This window comes from Centroberyx gerrardi, chromosome 3 (assembly GCF_048128805.1).
Source record: "Centroberyx gerrardi isolate f3 chromosome 3, fCenGer3.hap1.cur.20231027, whole genome shotgun sequence".
Lineage (NCBI taxonomy): Eukaryota > Metazoa > Chordata > Actinopteri > Beryciformes > Berycidae > Centroberyx > Centroberyx gerrardi.
In genome coordinates, this window is record NC_135999.1 from 2,568,649 (window position 1) to 2,588,524 (window position 19,876).

Here is a 19,876-nt window from a genome sequence, read left to right on the forward strand (position 1 = left end):
TATATTTTTTGTGCATTTCTAGTTGCTTAAAGCTACAGTGCTAAAATGCATTAAATAAACAGTTTGGTTGCTATGACATTTTACTGATGAGAAAGGGAAGGGACAGAAGGCACCTATGTGGATTTCAGACACCTATGTCATACATGCAACTAACATTCTCAACACAAAACAGGGCAAGACATTAAGGAGTCAGTGACATATAAAATACAGAAATTACAAATAAAATGTACATCTCCCTCTCTCTCTTTCTCCCCTCTCAGTTGCAAATCAAACATCCCAACCGTTGCGGTAATATTAGGATGATACAGCATTCCTAACTGGAGTAATAGTGACTATATATTCTGCTGGTGCAAAATAAGCAGCTTTAAGTTGCCGTGACCTGACATCTTTACAAAACTACACCGATCACTAGACCAATCAGCATTTAAACAAAATAAATGACTGAGATGATTAAACTGATGTGAGGACAACACATCTTAAAAAAACACCTTCATATATCTCCCACATTCTAGAATCTAATAAAGAATGTCCAATGCCCAAATGAATAGAAACATTTACTGTTATTCATTTTAAATAAATTATTATTTATCTAATAGATTTATTTATATCACTATTGTTGTTGTGCTCTTTGGATTTGTATAGTTTGTAGTTAAGCAGGCAGACAATTTCCAATCCTTGGTTGGACAATAAAGTTCTATTCTATTCTATTCTATTCTATTTGAGTGCACTGTAAGTCATACTTGGGAGGAATGTCAGCAGAATAAGATGACTGGTAAAACTGGAAGCAAAGAAGGGATGATGTTGCTGATTGCCGGCATAGAGAGAACATCAGTCAGCTGCATGGCCATGCCTGTAGCTGCAGTCGGCCTTAAAAACACACTGCCGGGTTGATGACTACTACTAGTCAAAGGTCAATCCAGTTCATCCATTCATCAGACTTAATTTGTCATTTGTCCTCCTCCTCTCCTCCTCCTTGTTCCTCACCACCTCCACAGTCACCACAGCATCTCCTCTCCTCTCCTCTCCTCTCCTCCCCTCCTCCTCCTTCAGGCCTTCTCCTTGAACCTCCTCCAGAGCTGGCGGACTTGTCTCCTGGCCCCGGAGCGAACGCAGCTGGAGAAGGAGGCGTGGTGTCGCCCCTTCACCTGGTAAACACGGAGCAAAGAGGAAGCACCGTCACACTGGGAACCGCAAGTCCATTTGTTTGAATTCAATTGTCATTTATACTACAGCTACACTGAAGCTAAATCATTACAGTCACAAGGAAACAGTGTTTCTTTCATAATTTGGCCTATTTCTGGATGAAACAGGATGTTGGGGCGGGACGGACTGTTCAAGAGTATTCAAAAGCTCCAAAATGTTTTGTGGATCATCTTGTGCTTCAAATTCTGTATTCCCCAATGAATAAATTCCAGCCACTGGGTCTCAACCATGGTGTCTTAGGAAAAAGAAACATGGTTTTCACCGCTGTGCCATGTTGACATTCTGTCACTTTGAAAGTTGTGAGGTTGCAGGTTTCATGTGATGGGAGCAGCGGAGAAGGGGGTTGTTCAAAAATCTGTGATGGCATTATGCCCACTGGTATGCCATGAAGACTGAAATTACACTGATTTTCAGTAAGTAAAAGTTATGGTATTTTGATAAAACATGACATTTTTCATGAGAACATAAAAAATGTCTAAATTATTTTGGCATTTATTGTTGAATAGATGTATAATATGAAATGGAGAAGGTGAAAAAGTAATTTTTCATTTCATTGTGACTGTATGAGTGATTGTAATAAAATCCACTCAAACTAAAGACCAAGGCTCAACTCAAGGCACCATATGTTTCAAATGTGAAACCAAATTGCATTTGGACCTTTTTGAAAGGCAGTGGGGGGGCTGAGATATGCAAAATATAGCCTGAGGTTTGTGCTTACTTTATATGGGAGTACATGTGAGGTGGGGTTGTTGTACTTCCCTACTAGAGGTTAAAGGATATAGGTCACATTTGAAGGTGAGGATTATAGGTAACTTAATTTGGCCAAGTTAGTATCGATAAAAGTCATTATGCTGCAGGTCAAAGGGCAGATCAAAGGTCACAGAGGAAAGGTGAGGTGTATTGTTGTGGTTGCTGGTGGTACTTATCTGCTTGCCAGCTCCCTCTTCAGACAGGACTTAAAAGGGACGGAGCGCTCCACAGCTTTGTAGCCCTGAGAGGCCAGCAGACCGCAGGATAGACAGATGGAGGGTGGAAAAAGGAGAGAGGGAGGGAGAAAGGAAGACAAGAAGGGGAGTTAGGAAGCAGGAAAGGCAGAGGAAGAGAGAGTTAGGCAGAGAGGAGAAAAACAGGGGTGGGAGAGGACGAGATGAATTGGAGGGAGGAAGGGAGGGGATGGAGGGATACAGATGAGGCAAAGACAGAGGGAGGGAAGGAAAGAGAGATAGCATGAGAAGAGAACACAGTGTTAATAAGCCAAGACTGTGAGGCCAAGCCAGACACTCAGCGTTCTGTGTTGAAGGTAAGCCAGAAGCTCAAGCATCTGCATCCACAGTAGGAGTTTCCCTGTTAGTGGTATCGACCCTACCTGGCTGTGATATACTGGACATCTCAAGTATGCCTAGAAATTCTTCATTACCTTAGGACTAAAAATAGAACTATGAGCTGTAGTGTTGTATCATGATAAACCACTAGATGGCAGTATCACACCTTGGAAATACACAAGGGTGAAGAAGGTGATTTGGAGTTCAGTTTGAGTTTTTCATCAGTTGCCGCTTCAACAGCTTCTTCCCAAGAGCTGCCACCCGACTCAACAAACTCCACTAAGACTCAACCGCCTGAAAACAGCTACAGTCTCTGGACTCTAAATATCTGCTAATGTGCTCTTAATTACATTGCTATGCACAACATTGCACCATTTAGAATGTCTTCCCAACCCAGAACAGCTTATAATTTATTTCATGAACCTTATTCTATGCGGTATTCTCTGTGCTGATGGAGTTTGTACATATTTTGGCACATATTGTCATGACTTTCCAGACTGTTCCCATTGCGATATAAAATATTTTTGCAGTTTTTGTGACAATTGCATCTGCAATTTGGACACCAACGCAATTTTGCCTTTTTCAATCAGCGTGAGTCGCCTCATGTTGCTTTGAAAACTCACATATAAAAGTGGTGACTGTCCTCTTTCACAGCTGGCACATACTGCTACTTGGTTACTTCAAAGTTAAAGTCCTTTTTCATGTGGTGTTTCCACTTTGTCTGCCCCCCTGTAGAACATTTTTCATTTCCTGTGATTTCTCGAATTCTTCTGCGGTGCCAGATGGGAAATTACATTTTGTTTGTTTTTTAAATCCTTTTACAATCAATTCACCTTTTTTTCCGTCGAAACACAAAAGCTCAGCGGATCACGGGAAAATATTTGAATGGCTTAGCATTATATATACAACACAACAGTATTATAATGCAGTACATATATTAGTAATAGTACTAACAGCAGTGTTTTTGTGGTAACGAGTAGCTTCACACGTTAGTTTTTCAATGTAATCAGTTATTAATTACTTTCTCAAACTCGCATTATTATTTTATTATACAGTTAACAAAGAACATTATTGTCAACTGTAAGCTGTGTATTGGGGAACTGACAGCACTTGCTACTGTGTTGTGAGCGCCATCTGCTGTTTATTTTGAGACCAGACTTTGCCAAGGTCCTCCTGCACTTCACCAATGTGGAAAACATCATCGTCTACCTGGAGAATGTATACCAGATGAGACAGTACACACACACACACAGTCCCTCACCCTGGCTCCCCTGTGCAGGCGGTCCTTCATGATGCCGATGAACTCCTTGTAGGAGAGCTGGTCGTCGTGATCCACGTCAAAGATCTTGAAGATAGTGTTGACCAGGTGCCGCGTCAGTTTCAGCCCAGTGGCCACGTACACCGCCCGCGCAAACTCATCTGGTAGAAGAAAGATACAGAGGTCCTCATGGAACAATGGACACACACACACGCACAGATAGAGATAGATAGAGCCTCCCTTCCTACCTTGTCCGATGGAGCGTGCGGCGAAGTTGTACATCTGCATGGCGATCGCAAAGTCCTCTAGGTTGTTGAGAAACTGGAAGAAGGACCTGAACTCGTCGAAGGTGATTCCCTGAAACACCAGGAGAAACCACAACTCAGCAGATCAGACGGACATGACCCGGTCTGGCTCGGGTCCTGAAGATGAGTCATGGGAAGGTTATTGGTGAAAATTTTGCACTCCAGAAAAAAAACACAAAGCTTGAAAACCAGTGCGATGGGCGTTTCAACGCAGGCTCTTATCCAAAGTGACTTTGAAAGAAGTGCATACAAGGTTTCTTGAAGCGCATCAGCTAAGTAAGCAACCGATTGGAACCATTATGAAGCAACCGATTGGCATACCAACTGAAAAACAACTGGCCAAGACTCAAGAATTGTCCATCAGTAAAGGAGAGACTCCATGAAATGGCCCAATTAATGACATAATAAGTCATTAATGGCAGAACTGTGTGTGCGTGATGTTATATTTGTAAGCAGCAGCCTTCTTGCAGTGCTTCATAACCCCAAAGTAGTTGCATACAGTGATAATGTTGAAGCCATTTGTTGTTTGGACAGCAGATGATTGTTCCTTGTAGATGTGACAATGGTTCCAGAACTGAAGATGATTCTGTCTATATATGTACATTATGCTTTCAAGGAAAAAAACTATGTTAAATGGCATGTAAGCAAACATTTGTGCAACACTGCCACGTGCTCTGTGTGGTAAATGAAGGTCAGACCTAGATATAAAAGAAGTAAATATGAAAAACATCCATAAATAAAAACCGATAGGGAAATATACTGTATGTATGCAGCATTACACTAATAAATGCAAGCGAAGATACACAAATCAATGCAGAAATAAAGGATAGCAGTCCGGCCTGTAACTACAGGTTGGATGTATTGTATGAGGCAGAGACCAACCTCCTGCTTCTTGCACAGCGTGGAAAGGAAAAAAGGGAGGGACAGACACAGAATGGGGTTTGCATAAGGACCACAGGTCAACACGGAGAAGCCCACTGCTCATGGACTGCTCTCTCAGACTGGATTAAATGAAAGCAGCCTGCACACTAGTGTTTCACCTAGAAGAAAAGTTTGTGTTAAATGTTTAGAATTAGTGACATTTGAGTGTATCACAATATGAACAGTTTTACGTTGAGTAAGAAAAATTCTCAACATGCTTTACTTTGAATCTTTAACAGATATGGGGGATGTGTTTAGTCTTTTTTCCCCATCGTGGCTGAACTCCATTCCCAAACTGACAGAGATATCATTGTAAGAACCTTAACAGTCAGACTTCAGGACTAATCCAAGTGTGTAAAAGCAACCACCAGGGTCTCAAACATGTAAAAGACAGATGTGAAGAGGTAAGGAAAACATGCATGAGTGTGATGCTCATATGTGAATAAATCAGACAGCAGAAAGTTTTAGAGGTCATACCTAAGTGGTCGTTAAAGTCTATGTTCGCTAGCTGAACCATGTCTAGAACAATCCATTGAGGTACACGCATTAAAAATGCACATTGATCTGCGATCTGAGCGAGAAAAGTGCTGCGCTGGAGTGACTTATCATGCATTAACAAGTGGGACAAAGTCAGGGTGGATAGCATAGAGGGGCTACAACAAGCAAAAGTATAGTAAAAACTGTTTGTCATAATTGTAAAATCAGTTTTGGACCATTATTTCTATAGTGTGCCCATTAGTTACGCATGTCAAGCTGTGTCAATTTCAGCAATGGCCATTGAAAACAACCTGTTGCTGTCAACAGCTTGTCACTCAGAAAGGTTCACACTTAGAGACAATGGGGTGTGCATGTGAGTGTGTGTGTGTGTGTGTGTGTGTGTGTGTGTGTGTGTGTGAGAGAGAGAGAGAGAGAGAGAGAGAGAGAGAGAGACACCCAGTAAGAATAAAGTCAGTCAGTGTAGTCAGGCAGTACTTAACAATGAAGTGTTAGGTGGAAGTGTCACATTTAACAAATTCACAGTTAAGGAGTTGGTGTAGTCAAGCGTGTGTCTGTGTGTGTGTGTGTGTGTGTGTGTGTGTGTGTGTGTCAGGTGAAACAGGCTCAGTGGAGCGTTGAGCTGTGGAGAGCCACAACAGCCTGGGGCAGAGACAGCGGTGGGAAATCATGGACACTCTAGATGGCTCGGGGGGTGGGGGGGTTGGAGCACCCATAGGAGAGGAGGAAGGAGAAATTAAATGAGGGATAAGGGAGCAGGAAAGGTGTTGTTACTCTCTGGCCAAACAGCCAAACTGCAAAGATAATGCATATAGATAGTACATGTTATCTGCAGCTGTTATTTGAATATACTGTATAGGCCTTAATGTGAATACAACCACATTTTTGCACATCCTATATACGTGGCAATTTCATGTTGATTTTCTTTATATTCAATTTTTTTATAATCCTTAACTTTTCATAGTTTTCTGCATAACATGTTGTAGTGAGCCTCTTTTGCTATTTTCATATTTACACTCTATTTTGCTTTACCGTATGCTATTAGTATTTGCTGCTGCGACAGGCCAATTTACCCACAGGGATCATTAAAGTTTCATGAAATTAGGTAAAGGAGCATCGCCTGAACAGGGACTTGAACCCTGGACCCTCAGATTAAAAGTCTGATGCTCTACCGACTGAGCTACCCAGGCTCTAGAAAGCAGATTGAACCTGGGTCTTCTGCATGACATTGTCTGTACCACTACTCTGTCTTGACCTATCAAACTATGACGAGCTACAACTTGTTATAGATTTCCCCAATAAGGTTGAATACCACCCCAACCCTAAACCTTTTAGCTTAACCGCTCTGGACATATTACACCTTGCCCTAACTTAAAATACAGACAAAAAGCTATTACCTGACTCTGTGGTATTGTCAGAAAGGTTTGCTCAGAGGGACGGAGAGGGAGGTGGACAGGTGGTGGAGTTGGTGCGTTCACACTACAAACAAAACAATTAACAATTCACCAGAAGGAGACCAGCCATTCGAAGATTCCCAGTACAACAACTTTTATTTGAAAGACTACAGGAATAAACATCTCAAAAACGATACTTGGAGAACGGTTGTGTCCATTGTTGGTGTCGATGGTCATTTAAAAATTTTTTTTTGATTGGTGCTACCTAATTAGCACTTGCTAGCTAGCGATTAGGGATGGGGCGATATATCAAAATTCGATATATCGCAATACAAAAATGTGACAATACATATGGTGGAGCAGAAAAATGAATCATGATATTAGCTCCATGTTATTCTGCTGTAGTAATCACAAATGAGACGCTTGACAATCTCAATTTTCTCCATCCAGATTATATTATTTGCACTTTGAAATTACATTTTTACATTTGTTTACATTCTAGCAAGCCAGTGGCATATTTGTGGCTCAGAAATAAACATAATTCTGCACATAACTTTTATTTATTACATATCGAAACGTAAAGCCCATATCGCGACATCAGCATATCGTCCCTTCCCTACTAGCTACGTTAACTCATTAAAACCATGTAACCTTATGATGGGCATTACCAAAGCAGTGAAAAACACATGATTTGACTGCTGAAAACTTTGTAGCTGCAGACCAATACATCAATGGTTACCGGGAGAGTGTGAGCTTTGGAGAAGGGGGGGAAGGTATGGGATAAAGAGGGAGTTTGTGTATGTGTGTATTCCTTCTTTTGCATGGCTGTGGCCTCTACCAGCGAGGGAGGGAGGGTTAGGTAGGGGTGTGTGTGTACCTTCTCATCCGGTATACACTGGCGGACGTTCTCCAGGTAGGCGCTGATGTTCTCCACGTTGGTGAAGCGCAGGAGGATCTTGGCGAAGTCCTCCTCGCTGATGGTGGTCATCCCCTTAGAGTAGGTCAGAAACTCGATCTCCAGCACCTCTGTCTGGATGTTATCCATGAACCTGATGGACAGCAATAAAGGGGAAAGGGGGAGAAAGAGATTTTAGTTACATCATATAGATTCAAAGTTAGTCAGCTTCTCACAGATTAAAATTGGGACTTTTTCTCAAGGGTAGGCCCCTGTTTTATGTTTTGTCATATTTTTGTCAATAATACAATCAAATAAAATTATTTCTAATAATACCATGGTATAGAATTTTTAGTTGTCATCGTCTTCATTGACAAAATAAAAAAAAGGTTAATCAAGAAGCATTTTTCTCATTCATTTTAAAGCAACAATACCTGTAGAAGTCATCAAAGGTTAGCTCCGCCTTCCCTTTCTTTCCGAAGAAGTGGACCAGTAGGGTGGTGTCAATCATCATGTTCTCATCTGCTCGCTGTGATTGGTCAGGAGGGGAGCGATGAGGGGGAGGATAAGAGAGAGAACCAATCAGTGACTAATAGATAAACAAATCAAGCATTGTGATCGGAAGAGGAGGAGTGGGTGGGAGGAGTCCATCATCAATCCAACATGGCAGCCGCAGTGCCAGGCCAGCAGGAAGCGGGTTTCTGCCGCACGTGTGCAGAACGTGCACTGGGGGAGCAACGACAAACTGTCAATCGAACGGTCAACCAATCAGCTTAGACAAACAGTCAGCGGCCATCGTGACATCAAAGGCACCAGTCTAGGAAGCATTGACTTTAAAGTTAAATCTCTCTAAAATCATCAATTTGACCAACAGCTTAAACCAAGACGGATGTTTGCAGATTAATAGATTGGCACACTGTTTCCAACAACACATTTCATTTCTTGAGTTGACGTCCCAGGAAGAGTCAACAAAGAGAGAAAAACCGTAGAAGTAGAAGGGACAGAAAGGACACTTCTTGTTGTGTCATGGAGGTCTCCTGTGGTGGGCCTAAGGCTGGAGACACACTACATGACTTTTGAAGATTGGACCGAGTTGGTGCTAGTTTGTGGCATTGTACAGATGATCTTGTGGTGTGTGAGGGTTCAGGTCTTTAACCTCTCGGCTCCTGATTCAACCAATAGTTAAAACATGTTGGATTTTTACAGCTTGAGTCTAGACAAGTCTTGACGTCCTCCTGTAGTGTAAACTAGTCAACAATGCAAATCTGAACAGAGAGAGTTGAGCGCCAGGGAAGGAAACGAATACAGGAAGTGTAGTAGTAGTGTGAGTTTGTGTTTTTCAGTTTTTCAGTAGAACTCAGGTAGTGTGATCCAATGGGAAATCCAAGTGTATTCCCCAAATCCAACTTGTTTTCAAATGTATGTGCCTCTACAATACAAGACAAAAAAAAAAATGCCAGTTGTGCATGACGTACAATCTTTTCAGTCTGTTCAGTCATGTAGTGTTTCCCCAACCTAAGATTTCACCTCAGCCTTCTTAGCCTCATGCACTAAACCACGTTACTTTTCCATGATAACGTAATTAAAAGTTCTATATATCGTAGCGGCTAAATGATCAGTCGAATGTGATGAATGGAATATCATTTCTGCCCATTTTAATCATGGACTCGTCATCCTCGTCACTGCATTTTGAAAGCAAAGCAAGGTAATAAAATCTAGCTAGAGCTATCTAGAGCTTGCAATCATCCGTCTTGATTCAGGCTTGCGATAAAGACACTGATTGTTTTAATCTAGATAGTGTGGAGATCATTTTTGTCTCCCATGCAGCCCAGACTGGTGAAGAGTGTTGCTGTAGCAGCGTGAAGTACAGACCAGTACAGACACAGAAAATATACAGAGACACACACAAAAACACAGAGTCATGCCTAGAGAGAGAGAGAGAGGCAAAAGAAAAACAGAGAACAGTAAGAAAAAGGAAAAGGAAGGACAAGATATTAAGAGAAGAGGCAAGAGAAAGAGAGAAGGGGAAAAGAAGGCATGAGAATTGAGGGGCAGGCGGACAAATACACAGCAGTAAGCTGACAGACAGACAGACAGAGAGACGGACACATTAAAGCCACCACATCCCATGCATTTCTGCGCAGATGCCACATCAACGAACACAAACAAAAAACCTCAAACGACAAACGGCGGCACAGAGCAGAACCCACAGCGGCAGAAATGCAGAGAATGTGAGCCGATTCCACCTTTTTCCGTCAACGGAAGAGAATCTTGGGTGTCACCTTTGCAACTCTTGCTTTGTTTTTGTTCTTTCTTTCTCTCTCCACTCTGTTTACACATCCCTCTATCTTATCCCTCCCCTCTCTCCCTCTTCTCTGCGGTATTTGTGTGTGTGTGTGTGTGTTCAGTAAGTGATCCTGGTCATTTGAAACCCATTCAGAAGGCTTTGTGCTGTTTGTTCTGTTTGCTCGGGCTTTGTAATCTGTTGGTTAACACTTTCTTAATCCCACTGAGAAAAACCTTTAAGAAGAGGAGAGGTGTGTGTGTGTGTGTGTGTGTGTGGCCTATGTCAGAAAAAGGTGTATAAGTGACTGTGCATTTGAGCAGTTCCATTAAAAGAAGCTGACTGACATGTCAAAAGCCCAACTTTCCTCTCTCTCTCCCTGCCATGCCCCGCCCAGCCGCACCCCCGGCGTCCAATCCAGTGCCATGCTGAGGTATGCAGACATCAGATTGGCTGAAATCTCATGTCCTTCTCAGGAGGACGAGCGCTTATGCCATTTCCATCATCATCATCATCATCATCATCACCATCATCATCACCACGATGCCATTCGTGGTTCTACCTCAAGGTTATAATCCTACAATCCGACGTGGGAGAAGAGGGGAAACGTCAAACAAGATGAGAAAGATTTACGAACGAATAGAAGAGCGAAAAGAAGAACGTTTCACCCAGCGATCAAATGAGGAAATAAATGCGATGGAGCTGCAGAGATAATGACTTCCCGCCTGTTTCTGATTCACTTTGCCGTCTAGTCATTAGGTCTTTGATTAGGGACAAAAGGAGATTTGCTTCATGTAAACACAGACAAAACTGAAGCAATTACGGACTGATTCATTTCAGCGTCTTGTTCTCTATGCCTCTCATTGGCTTACTTCAGGGTCTTGTCATTAAGCCTCTGATTAGGGACAAACAAGACCAAAATACTTGTTTCTCTTTCATGCTACAACTGACGCACGACTGTCTTTATGACACATGAGCTTCTCAGACATCTAGACAGCATCCAGGTGGCGCGTCTCTGCCTCTCTTCCCTCCTTCTTTCCACATTTCCCTCCTATTCTGCCAATATTGTCACATCCCCCCCTTTTGTATTTTCCTATTACTGGAAGACAAAAGAAATCCAATAGCATTTTGTGGCTCTCACCACTGTACTGCTGTTCTGCTTGCTCTTATTAATCACCAGGATACTTGAGATTAAGGGATTCATGATGGATTTATGGGCTTATTATCAGTTGTTCTGCATAGGAGGTTTAGATGTAAATGTCTAAATTGTAATTCCAGTGGATCAGGTGACTAAAGATGAGATGGGCAGATGTAAAAGAAATCAGTGAGTGGAAGGCGCCCTTTGGTTTTCCATTGAATCAAGTGAATGGGCCAAAGAGGATGTTGGGCTTATTGAACTATCCCCCCTTCTCTCTTAGGAGAGAGGTCAAAACCCTCTATTATCACCGCTGTCTACACTGTCAATATGTTTTTATGATTCATATTTTTATGTCAGATGTCTGAGCAGAGAAATCATTCCATATTTTACTCAACGGTCTGTAAAACCTGCAGTGAAACCTGCCTCACTCTGCTTTAAGGAGCTAATAACCCGCCTGAAACAATTTCAATAGTGTGGCTTTCAATGGAGAGTTTTAGTTTCTAGCGTTTAGTTTAGTTTAGTTTAGTTTAGTTTAGTGAGTTTTAGTGTAATTTTTCAATCATTTTTGAGAACTTGAAAACTTAAAAGATTGATTTTTGCTGGCACAAAATATCGGCTTATCGACAATCAAAAAATATCAGTATTGGTATCGGCCCTTCAAAAACCCATATCAGTCTAACCCTTGTTACATGTAATGCCAAACACCCAAAGCCTGGTCGTAACAAGCTTGTCGTTCCTGGAAGCTCGGCAGGTGTGAGCTCATCGTTACCATGACGACGTAATGGTTACCACGCCCACGAGGCACGAGCCGACACCTGGTGTGCCTGTTTGTACATCTACGTACGTTTGTGCACGTGTGCATACGAGTGTGTGCGTGTGTGTGTGTGACACAACAGACTTTGATCTTTAAGCAGAAGGTAAAAACAGTAATTACTGATGTAAACACTAAACGGTCTCGAGTCAGACTGTCAGTCAGTCACACCTTCCAGAGATAAAAACAGCAAGTCTTCTTCCTCCTCTCTCTGCCTCCCTCCCATCTTTATCTCCTTCCCTCCTGCTCTCTCTCTCTCTCTCTTTTCTCTCCCTGTCCCTCCTCCGATCACTTTGACTTCCTTTCTCTTCGTGCTACCCGTCAGCGAGGTCCCCTCCCTCCTCCTCTGCCTGTCAGTCAGTCCCTCCTTCGCCAGACAAAAACAGAGGTATAATGGTGACTAATCTGTTGAGTAAACACATCCTCACCCCCCCCTCTCTTTCTCTAAATACGACCTACTTCTTTCTTTCCCCTAAATGTGCCTTCCACCCCTCTTTTCTCCCCCCAAACGCCTTCCCTCCCCTCTTCTCCCTTCTCTCATTCCTTCAAATTTCCCCTCTCTGCTCCTCTTTATGTCTCTCTCACCTTCTTCCTTTCTATCCCCCCCCCCCCCTCTCCTCAGGATTCCCACTTTTCTGCTCATGTGTTCATGTGCTTTTCTCGTCTGTCACACTTTCAATGTGCCTGTTTTTCCTTCCTTGACTTTTCTTCCCCTCCTCCCTCCTCTGTCTGATTTGTTCTGTTCTGTCCGCCTGACATCCCAGCAGATGAAAGGCTCCCCCCGGTGTAAATACAAGGTCAGCCCCATTACCCTCCACTGTCATTATCTCCGCCTTAGCTTCCGCTGCCACCACAGCACACAGCCTGTCATTAGGCAGCTAGCCTGCTAGCAGTGCGTTAGCTGTTATTAATCATTACCAGTACCGTGAAGCTGGCTTTCAGCGGCAGTTACGCTGCCTGTGCTGCTGGAAATATCAGAATTACAAGTTGAGCAGCACATGAACGACCCAAGAAAAAGGTAAAAACGACTGGCGAAGTTGGAATTTTCTATGAAATCCAAGATGTGACGTTTAGCGGGCGGACAGCATAGAAGCCGTGTCAGCAAGTGACGTTTAAAGTGATTTATTTGATTACTATTTATTATTTAGCATTCTTTGTCAATAATTTCTGTTACAGCATGTTTATATTTTCACTATTTGTTTAATTTTTAGTTTGTTTTTAGTACATTTATGAAAAAATCAATTACATTTCCTCCTCTTCTCGTAGCTCTGTGTCTCTTAATTTCGAAAATAAACAACCGGCACCAAACAACTGCGTTTGTTACAGGGTTCATTCTTCTATTAATTCTGACCAAAAAAACTTTCCTTTGTGACAAGTCATATTTCAACTTTCCGAACTTGGAAGTAGTAGCTCATGAGGGGCACTCGAAGGCAGCATTAGCCTGCCAGCAGCACTTAGCTTATTTGACCCTTTACTGTAGCTTGATATTACTATTGGTTATTAGCTACCAGCGATCCACTTTTAGCAGCAGCAATTTTATTTTGTAAGTTTCCCAAACACCTCTCTAAATTTATATGCTTTTTGAAGGTGATTCATCATTTGTAAGTGATTCAAGATGAGTATGTGTGGTGCTAAAATGATCAGGGTTTTTGTATGTGTTCTGCAATCAATCTCCTCATAGTGTCATTAAACTTCTAATAGTATATACTGAGAATGATTTCGCCACTAGACACCAAAGCTACAACACTAGTCACAACAAGGCACAGATACACATACAAAAGCATATTGAAGAGGCCGAATGACGGAGGGCAGGTAACACAACAAAGTAAAGAGAAACACAACAGGTTATTACAGTAAACATGGACATTTGAATATCTAACATCGAATTAACATCAAGGCTATACACTGTTACACCGGTACCACTGCACCAAACACAAAGACAAAATGCTTTTGAAATAATAATAATTAAAGTGAACAAATATCAAGAGCAAAATTCTTGTTATATTTGTTCATCAGGAATGAAAGAGTGGCAGAAGGAAATGGGTAAGGGTGTAAAAACACTTCAGGCCATCCCATACAAATTTATCTAGAGTAAGTTTTTCTCCCATCATCCCAATTTTGTGCTTAATTTGGAGAGCTCTTGTAGTGCTCATCCACCCTGGATAAATTTGTGAGGAAGAAGGGAGGATGTGAAATCAGAAATTATTCCGCATGGGGAAGTTTCTGTACCCTAGAAACTACTGTGGTGGATAGAGGTGAGGGGGGGGCGGGGGTGAGATGGGGGGATGGATGATGGAGTAAAACAGAGCAAATCGGAATCTACATGGTAGGAGAGAGGTAGGGAGCAGAAGGATGGGGAGAACAAAGAGGGATGCGGGGCAGGATAGGCAGGTATTTCTGAAAGGGAGAAAGAGGGAAAGAAAGAAAGAAAGAAAGAAAGAAGTAAGGAAGGAGAGGTGAGTTTATGTACTGTACATCACTAGTGTCAAGCCAACCAGAATAAAAGAATAAGACCGATCATAACTTTCAAAATTTTTTTTGAGCAATACAAAGTACCAAAGGGGAAATAAAGAATACAATTAAAGTCGAGATGAAACGGCATTTCGAGAGTATCTAACTTCCGTATCGTGACGTATTTCCGAGTGAAACAGGAAAGACAGGCGGGACGTAACGTTGGGAGGAATCTGATTTGAACGTTGAAAAGTGGGCGTGTCATAACACCCGAAGACACACCGAAGCACCGTGCTGCTGCTAGCTAGCTAACTAATGAATCTTAGCCTCTTAGCTCTGTGCGCTAAAAGTTGAAGATTGATTGATGGGTGGATGTCATGATATTATTGGTTGAAATTAGTTACGGGCATGCTTACGTAAGCACACGGCATATTTTGTTTTACAGGAAGAAAACATGATTGAATTTTGATATAAGAATACAATGAAATTGATTTTTGGTATTTTTTTTGGCATATATTGTTAAATAGGTGCACAGTATGACCGGGGATGTGATCTAAAAGGGTTAAAAAGGCATTTTTCATTTCATCTCGTCTTTAAGGAGGAATCTGTAGTAAATGTAATAAGCAAAATTGTTGTTTTTTCCAAAATAACTGTTTCACTGCATATATCTATCATCATCATACAAGCCTGACAAACAAAGACTCAAACACCAGACAATTTGTAAGGAAATCTGGAAAAAAATTGCCTAATTTCTGGTTGTATTCTGGCTATCTCTGGCTGACTTGACACAGCAATGTACTTCTGAACCTACGGGGCTGGACAGAGGGAAGGGGGGAAGAAGAAGAGTGAGGGATGGCGGGATGGAGGGATGGAGGGCAGTTGGGTCTGTGTACCTCCGCCAGGTCAGAAAAGAGGGCTTGACTGGCGCTTCGCCTCAGAACGTCCCAGTAACTCCGCGCCACAAACTCCTGACTGTCTTTTTTTAGCACCTGTAGGAGCGGTCAAGCAGGGCCAAGGGTCAATTCACTTCCAACTCAACCACTTCAGGAAGTAGACTTCAGCTTTTTTCAATTACGAGCACATACACACAGATTTTTGGGTTCATTTTCTTCATATTTGAAATACATTAAATCATTGTTTTAGACTGTAAATTCTGGGTATATACACATAGATTCTTGAATAGTGTCAGAAAGTACAATAGAACAAATACTGCAGGTGATGAGAATTATTTGCCCACCCGAACCCACTGACCCAGGTCTTTCTCTACCTTTTGCCTTTAAGATATTTTCACTGAACTATAATGAAATGCTGTTTATCAAAGAGGAACTGGCTATTACAACTGAAAAAAATGAATTACAGTATCAATTATATCCACTTTGAAGCACTTGATTTGAATGTGAATTGACCCCAACCTTTACGGCAAGCACCGAGCATAAAAACACATTAGTGTCAAAAAGAACAGTGACGGAGAGAGGGAGCGATGGATGATGCATGAAAACTGTTTCGTCTATTATAAATGAACATAAGTTACAGATAAACCAAATGACGTTAGACGGAGAATAACAAAATTTCAGTGGTTTTGGTTAATATACTCTGCACTAAAGAGTATTGAGGGATTTGCTGATAGTCTACTTGTATGAAGGATTCACCATGGAAAACTACTGAATACTGACACTGAAGTCACATACTCTAAATACTTTCATATATTTGAAGCACTTAAGGGGCCATTTGGTTATTTAACTTGCCAGGCCTTTGCATTGACTCAGAAAACAACACAACATGTAAAAGGTGAATAAAATCAAGCACATCTCAGGTATTTCTGATTATCTGAAGACATTTCAAAAGCATATTTTCCACCCTATAAAGCAGATTCTCCTGTTACTAGCTTTGAGAGAGACATGTTCACAAGTAAACCTAACCCTAACCCTAGGAAAAGGATATGTGAATTGTGCTTCACAGTGTGCTCTGCCTTTATAAAAGCTCCTGACCACCCACCTCGTCTTCCTCTCCTGGGAGTATACAGCAGCGGCCATTTTAACGTGACCCTGCACTGCTCTTAACTTCACAGAGACAATGCAGCCATCCATCACAACACTGACAGCACTGCCTGCCTGTGTGTGTGTGTGAGTGTGTGTGAGTGTGTGTGTGTGTGTGTGTGTCGTAGTGAGAGATCAGCTCATAGCCCAAACACAGACAAGTGGATTTCAGCTTTTAGATCTTACTGTTACTGCTGTGTGATGGTGGTTTAATAGTGTTGTAATTCACAACACCGGGCGCTAAAATCATACAGATGTAGCTACTGGACAGCACAAGTCCTCATTTTTACATGTTTGCTACACTGTGCTTCACCTCCAATAGGAATCCTGCATTACTAATGAGAGGGGAACTGTATTTTAACTGTATGTGAGAGTATTTTCCTTCAAAAGAGGACCTAAACGTGTTAGTCCTGCACTGTGTGAGGTATTTGAGCAGAAAAAGTGGCATACAAATCTAACTTATTACATTATTGTTAGTTTGCTTTTGGTTGAAATCCTACTTCCATCCATGTAAGTGATCAATAGAATCATCTTAACTGCAATTTAGAGTTTTTCATTCTCTCAACTGAAATGAATACAGTTCTAGCTAACTTCATAATGGATGCCATACCACATGAGCAGACAGATGCGACTCGTGTCTTACATTAAAGACAGTTTTTGCTTTCCTTAAAAATGGAAATGTGAATGTGCTTGGACAATAGAAGGGATATTTTCTGTCTGCGGCCTAGTCACTGCTTCAATAAAATCCCCCCCCCCCCCCCAAATCACAAACAGATACACAGCCCGAACCCTACAATGGCTCTAAAACGGCCGGTGGCTGATTCTGTTTAGAGCTTTAGAGCGTCTCAAGTCATTCTAAATCACATCACTCTCTTTTTCCAAAGAGTTCATCTCTCCTGACCCCTTAAATCTATTACTCCTCCCTCTCCTATCCCGCTCTCCATTCATCCCTCCCTCTGCCATCGTCCCTCGATCAATCACTCATCTGGCCTGGCAGATGGACACCTTCTCTCGGACGCAATCTTTCTCTATCTACCGCTCTCCCTCTCTCTCTCTCTATCTCTCTATCCATCTATCCTTTCAACGAGAATACAGAGTTGATCTTACAGACAACAGAGGATCAGGTGGACTGAGTCGGGGTTAGGGGGGGGGGTTTTCAAAGACCGGGTCAGGACACAAAAGTGGGTGACAGGAGGATTAAATTGGGTCCTCTAAGTATCCTGAGGAAACTGACATTTGCACCTACTGGAGTCCCTGGAATGTAGGAAAGTAGGCCAAATAAAATACATCAGGCTAGACGAATAAAAATAGGGTACATTTTGCTTGATTAGTCAGACACGCAGTCAGCTGTTAAACCGGTGTTTGATGTGTCATGAAAGAAATTATTTGGAAAATCCCCTATCTCCATAATCCCTTCCTCTATCCCTCCATATATTCCTCTACCAAACAGATTGGGTTGAGTGCTGCCTCTCACGTGGAATTTGCGAAGTTTGTCAGAGGCAAAAACATCCATCAAAGACAGTAGCTGGGTTTCCATCCAAGTTTTTTTTTTTGCGATTTAAAACATATCGAATTAGAAAGGCTGCAAGGAAATGGCAAAACTCAATAAAATGTCCCCAAATATCGCAAAAAGTTCTTACGCTAAGTGGAAAAAGTTTTGTCCATAAAGACATTTTTGCGATAAATAGTGATGGAAACGCATTTGGCATGATTGGCCAGACAGATGTTTCGATTGCATCACAGTTCCAAAGAGGCTTTGGACGTTCTGAAATGTCTGTAAAATATCTGTCCACTGCTGTTTAAGTGTCCATCATGGTTGTCCAATTCTTGAAAGACTGTTTCCATTTTGTGTTTTTTTTTCTGATGTTCAGGATGAAAATGTATTCGCTTCAACCCAGCTGAGGGAAACACTTTATTTTTGTTTTTTTCTCTATTATTTATTTATGTTATTTTTTTAGTTTTTGTAAGAATTTGCTTGACATTTGGATGGAAAGACAGCTACTGAGGGCTTCGGGTGTGATGCCCCTCCATCTATCCTCATTAGAGAAGAGACCAAGGACTTTACAGTGGATACATCTTTACATCGCACTCCCTCCCTCCATTCATCCTTCCATCCACCTCTTTATCCATCTACAGAACAGCTGAAAGGAGACTAAGGGGTTTTGGATACATACGCTGTTCATGGGGGCAACCTGATATCCATAGAGCTGCATACTCTAACACACAGAGAGAGACATGAGGAAGAGAGAGAGGAGAGCACACAGCATGCAGTCAGAGAGGAGGAAGAGGGGGAGGAGAGGGAGGAGGAGAGAAGGTAGAAGACATGTTAGTACATGCAAGGAAAGAAGCTGCGGATACACTCTTCAAAAGGACGCGTCATTTCCAACGCATCTGCAGGTGCATTTTAGGCACATTTTGCATTACAATATGTGTTCAAGCGCTAAGTCTTTTTATTTAGTCTTCATCTTTGGTGCTCAGCGCTCATTGCTGTGGTGTTTCTGCACTGCTCTTCAGAGATCACCTGTCAATCAAACAGTGTGGGCGGGACTGTGACGTCTTTTTCCTTGGATTTTCTGTTGATGCAGTTTGAGTTTCTGCAGGTGGCGCTCTGTTCTCTGTCTGTTCAGCCATGGTGGCTATCACTGCTCATGCTGACTACCCAGTTCTTCTGTTTATTCCAGAGGATTTTTCAGGGGGAAAAAGGTTGAATCCCTATTGTGTTTTAATAGGAAAAGACATTTATTTATCAGAAAATATTACTTTAATGTGCAACACATCTTTGACACAAAAAGCAAGATGAGATGTGCGTTGTCCCTGAACTACACTCACGGACGTGTTGAAAATGATGCATTCTTTTCGAAGACTGTATCCAATACAACAAGTACACAGTAGGGACAACTGTCACAGTAACAACACAGGAGATTAAAACACACACATTGTTAAAAACGCTTTCTGTGAGGAGGCATGCACGAGGAACACGGTTACATGATGGGTTTAGCCGGCAAAGGGACTCTAATACGTGTGCCTGTTAAAAATAAAGATGACAGTTAGCTTGCGAGGACCACAGATGAAAATCAAACCTTCGTAGACTAACTTTGAAAAACATCATTTTCGAAACGTCCAGAAGTCTAGTTTGACGCAGCGCTCGTGTCGTACCTCTGCTTGTACCTTTCGCAACCTTCAAAAAGTAACACAAGAGGTGTGCCAAACTACACTCATGGATGTATTGATTTTTTTATTTTACAGCAATGTCTACTGGTGTGCACTGTCCTTCTAATATAAAGTTAATTCTAAATAAGTTAGATTAATCTCTAAAACAGAAGAAAGGGAGCACATTTTGCATGTTTACCCCACCGATGAAAG

General features: G+C 41.9%; 1 protein-coding gene and 1 non-coding gene across 4 annotated transcripts in view; both read right to left on the bottom strand.

Moving 5' to 3' along the window:
* Positions 1-1,038: 1,038 nt before the first annotated feature.
* micu3a (mitochondrial calcium uptake 3a) overlaps positions 1,039-19,876 on the bottom strand; it is a 32,992-nt gene continuing 14,154 nt past the window's right edge. Inside the window, exons 8-14 of one of the 3 annotated variants that reach the window (XM_078281759.1) lie at positions 18,688-18,729; positions 15,371-15,466; positions 8,228-8,322; positions 7,776-7,947; positions 4,032-4,140; positions 3,787-3,944; positions 1,039-1,145 (exon numbers count right to left, since the gene is read on the bottom strand). In XM_078281759.1, coding sequence (XP_078137885.1) covers positions 1,047-1,145; positions 3,787-3,944; positions 4,032-4,140; positions 7,776-7,947; positions 8,228-8,322; positions 15,371-15,466; positions 18,688-18,729 — 771 coding nt within the window. In that variant the 3' untranslated portion in view covers positions 1,039-1,046. Of the gene's footprint in view, positions 1,146-2,125; positions 2,195-3,786; positions 3,945-4,031; positions 4,141-7,775; positions 7,948-8,227; positions 8,323-15,370; positions 15,467-18,687; positions 18,730-19,876 lie in introns of those variants that run through there. The other 2 variants (XM_071899164.2, XM_071899165.2) reach the window with 2 other exon arrangements.
* Positions 6,622-6,694, bottom strand: trnak-uuu (transfer RNA lysine (anticodon UUU)). Its single transcript has one exon. It is a non-coding gene; the product is annotated as a tRNA-Lys (tRNA).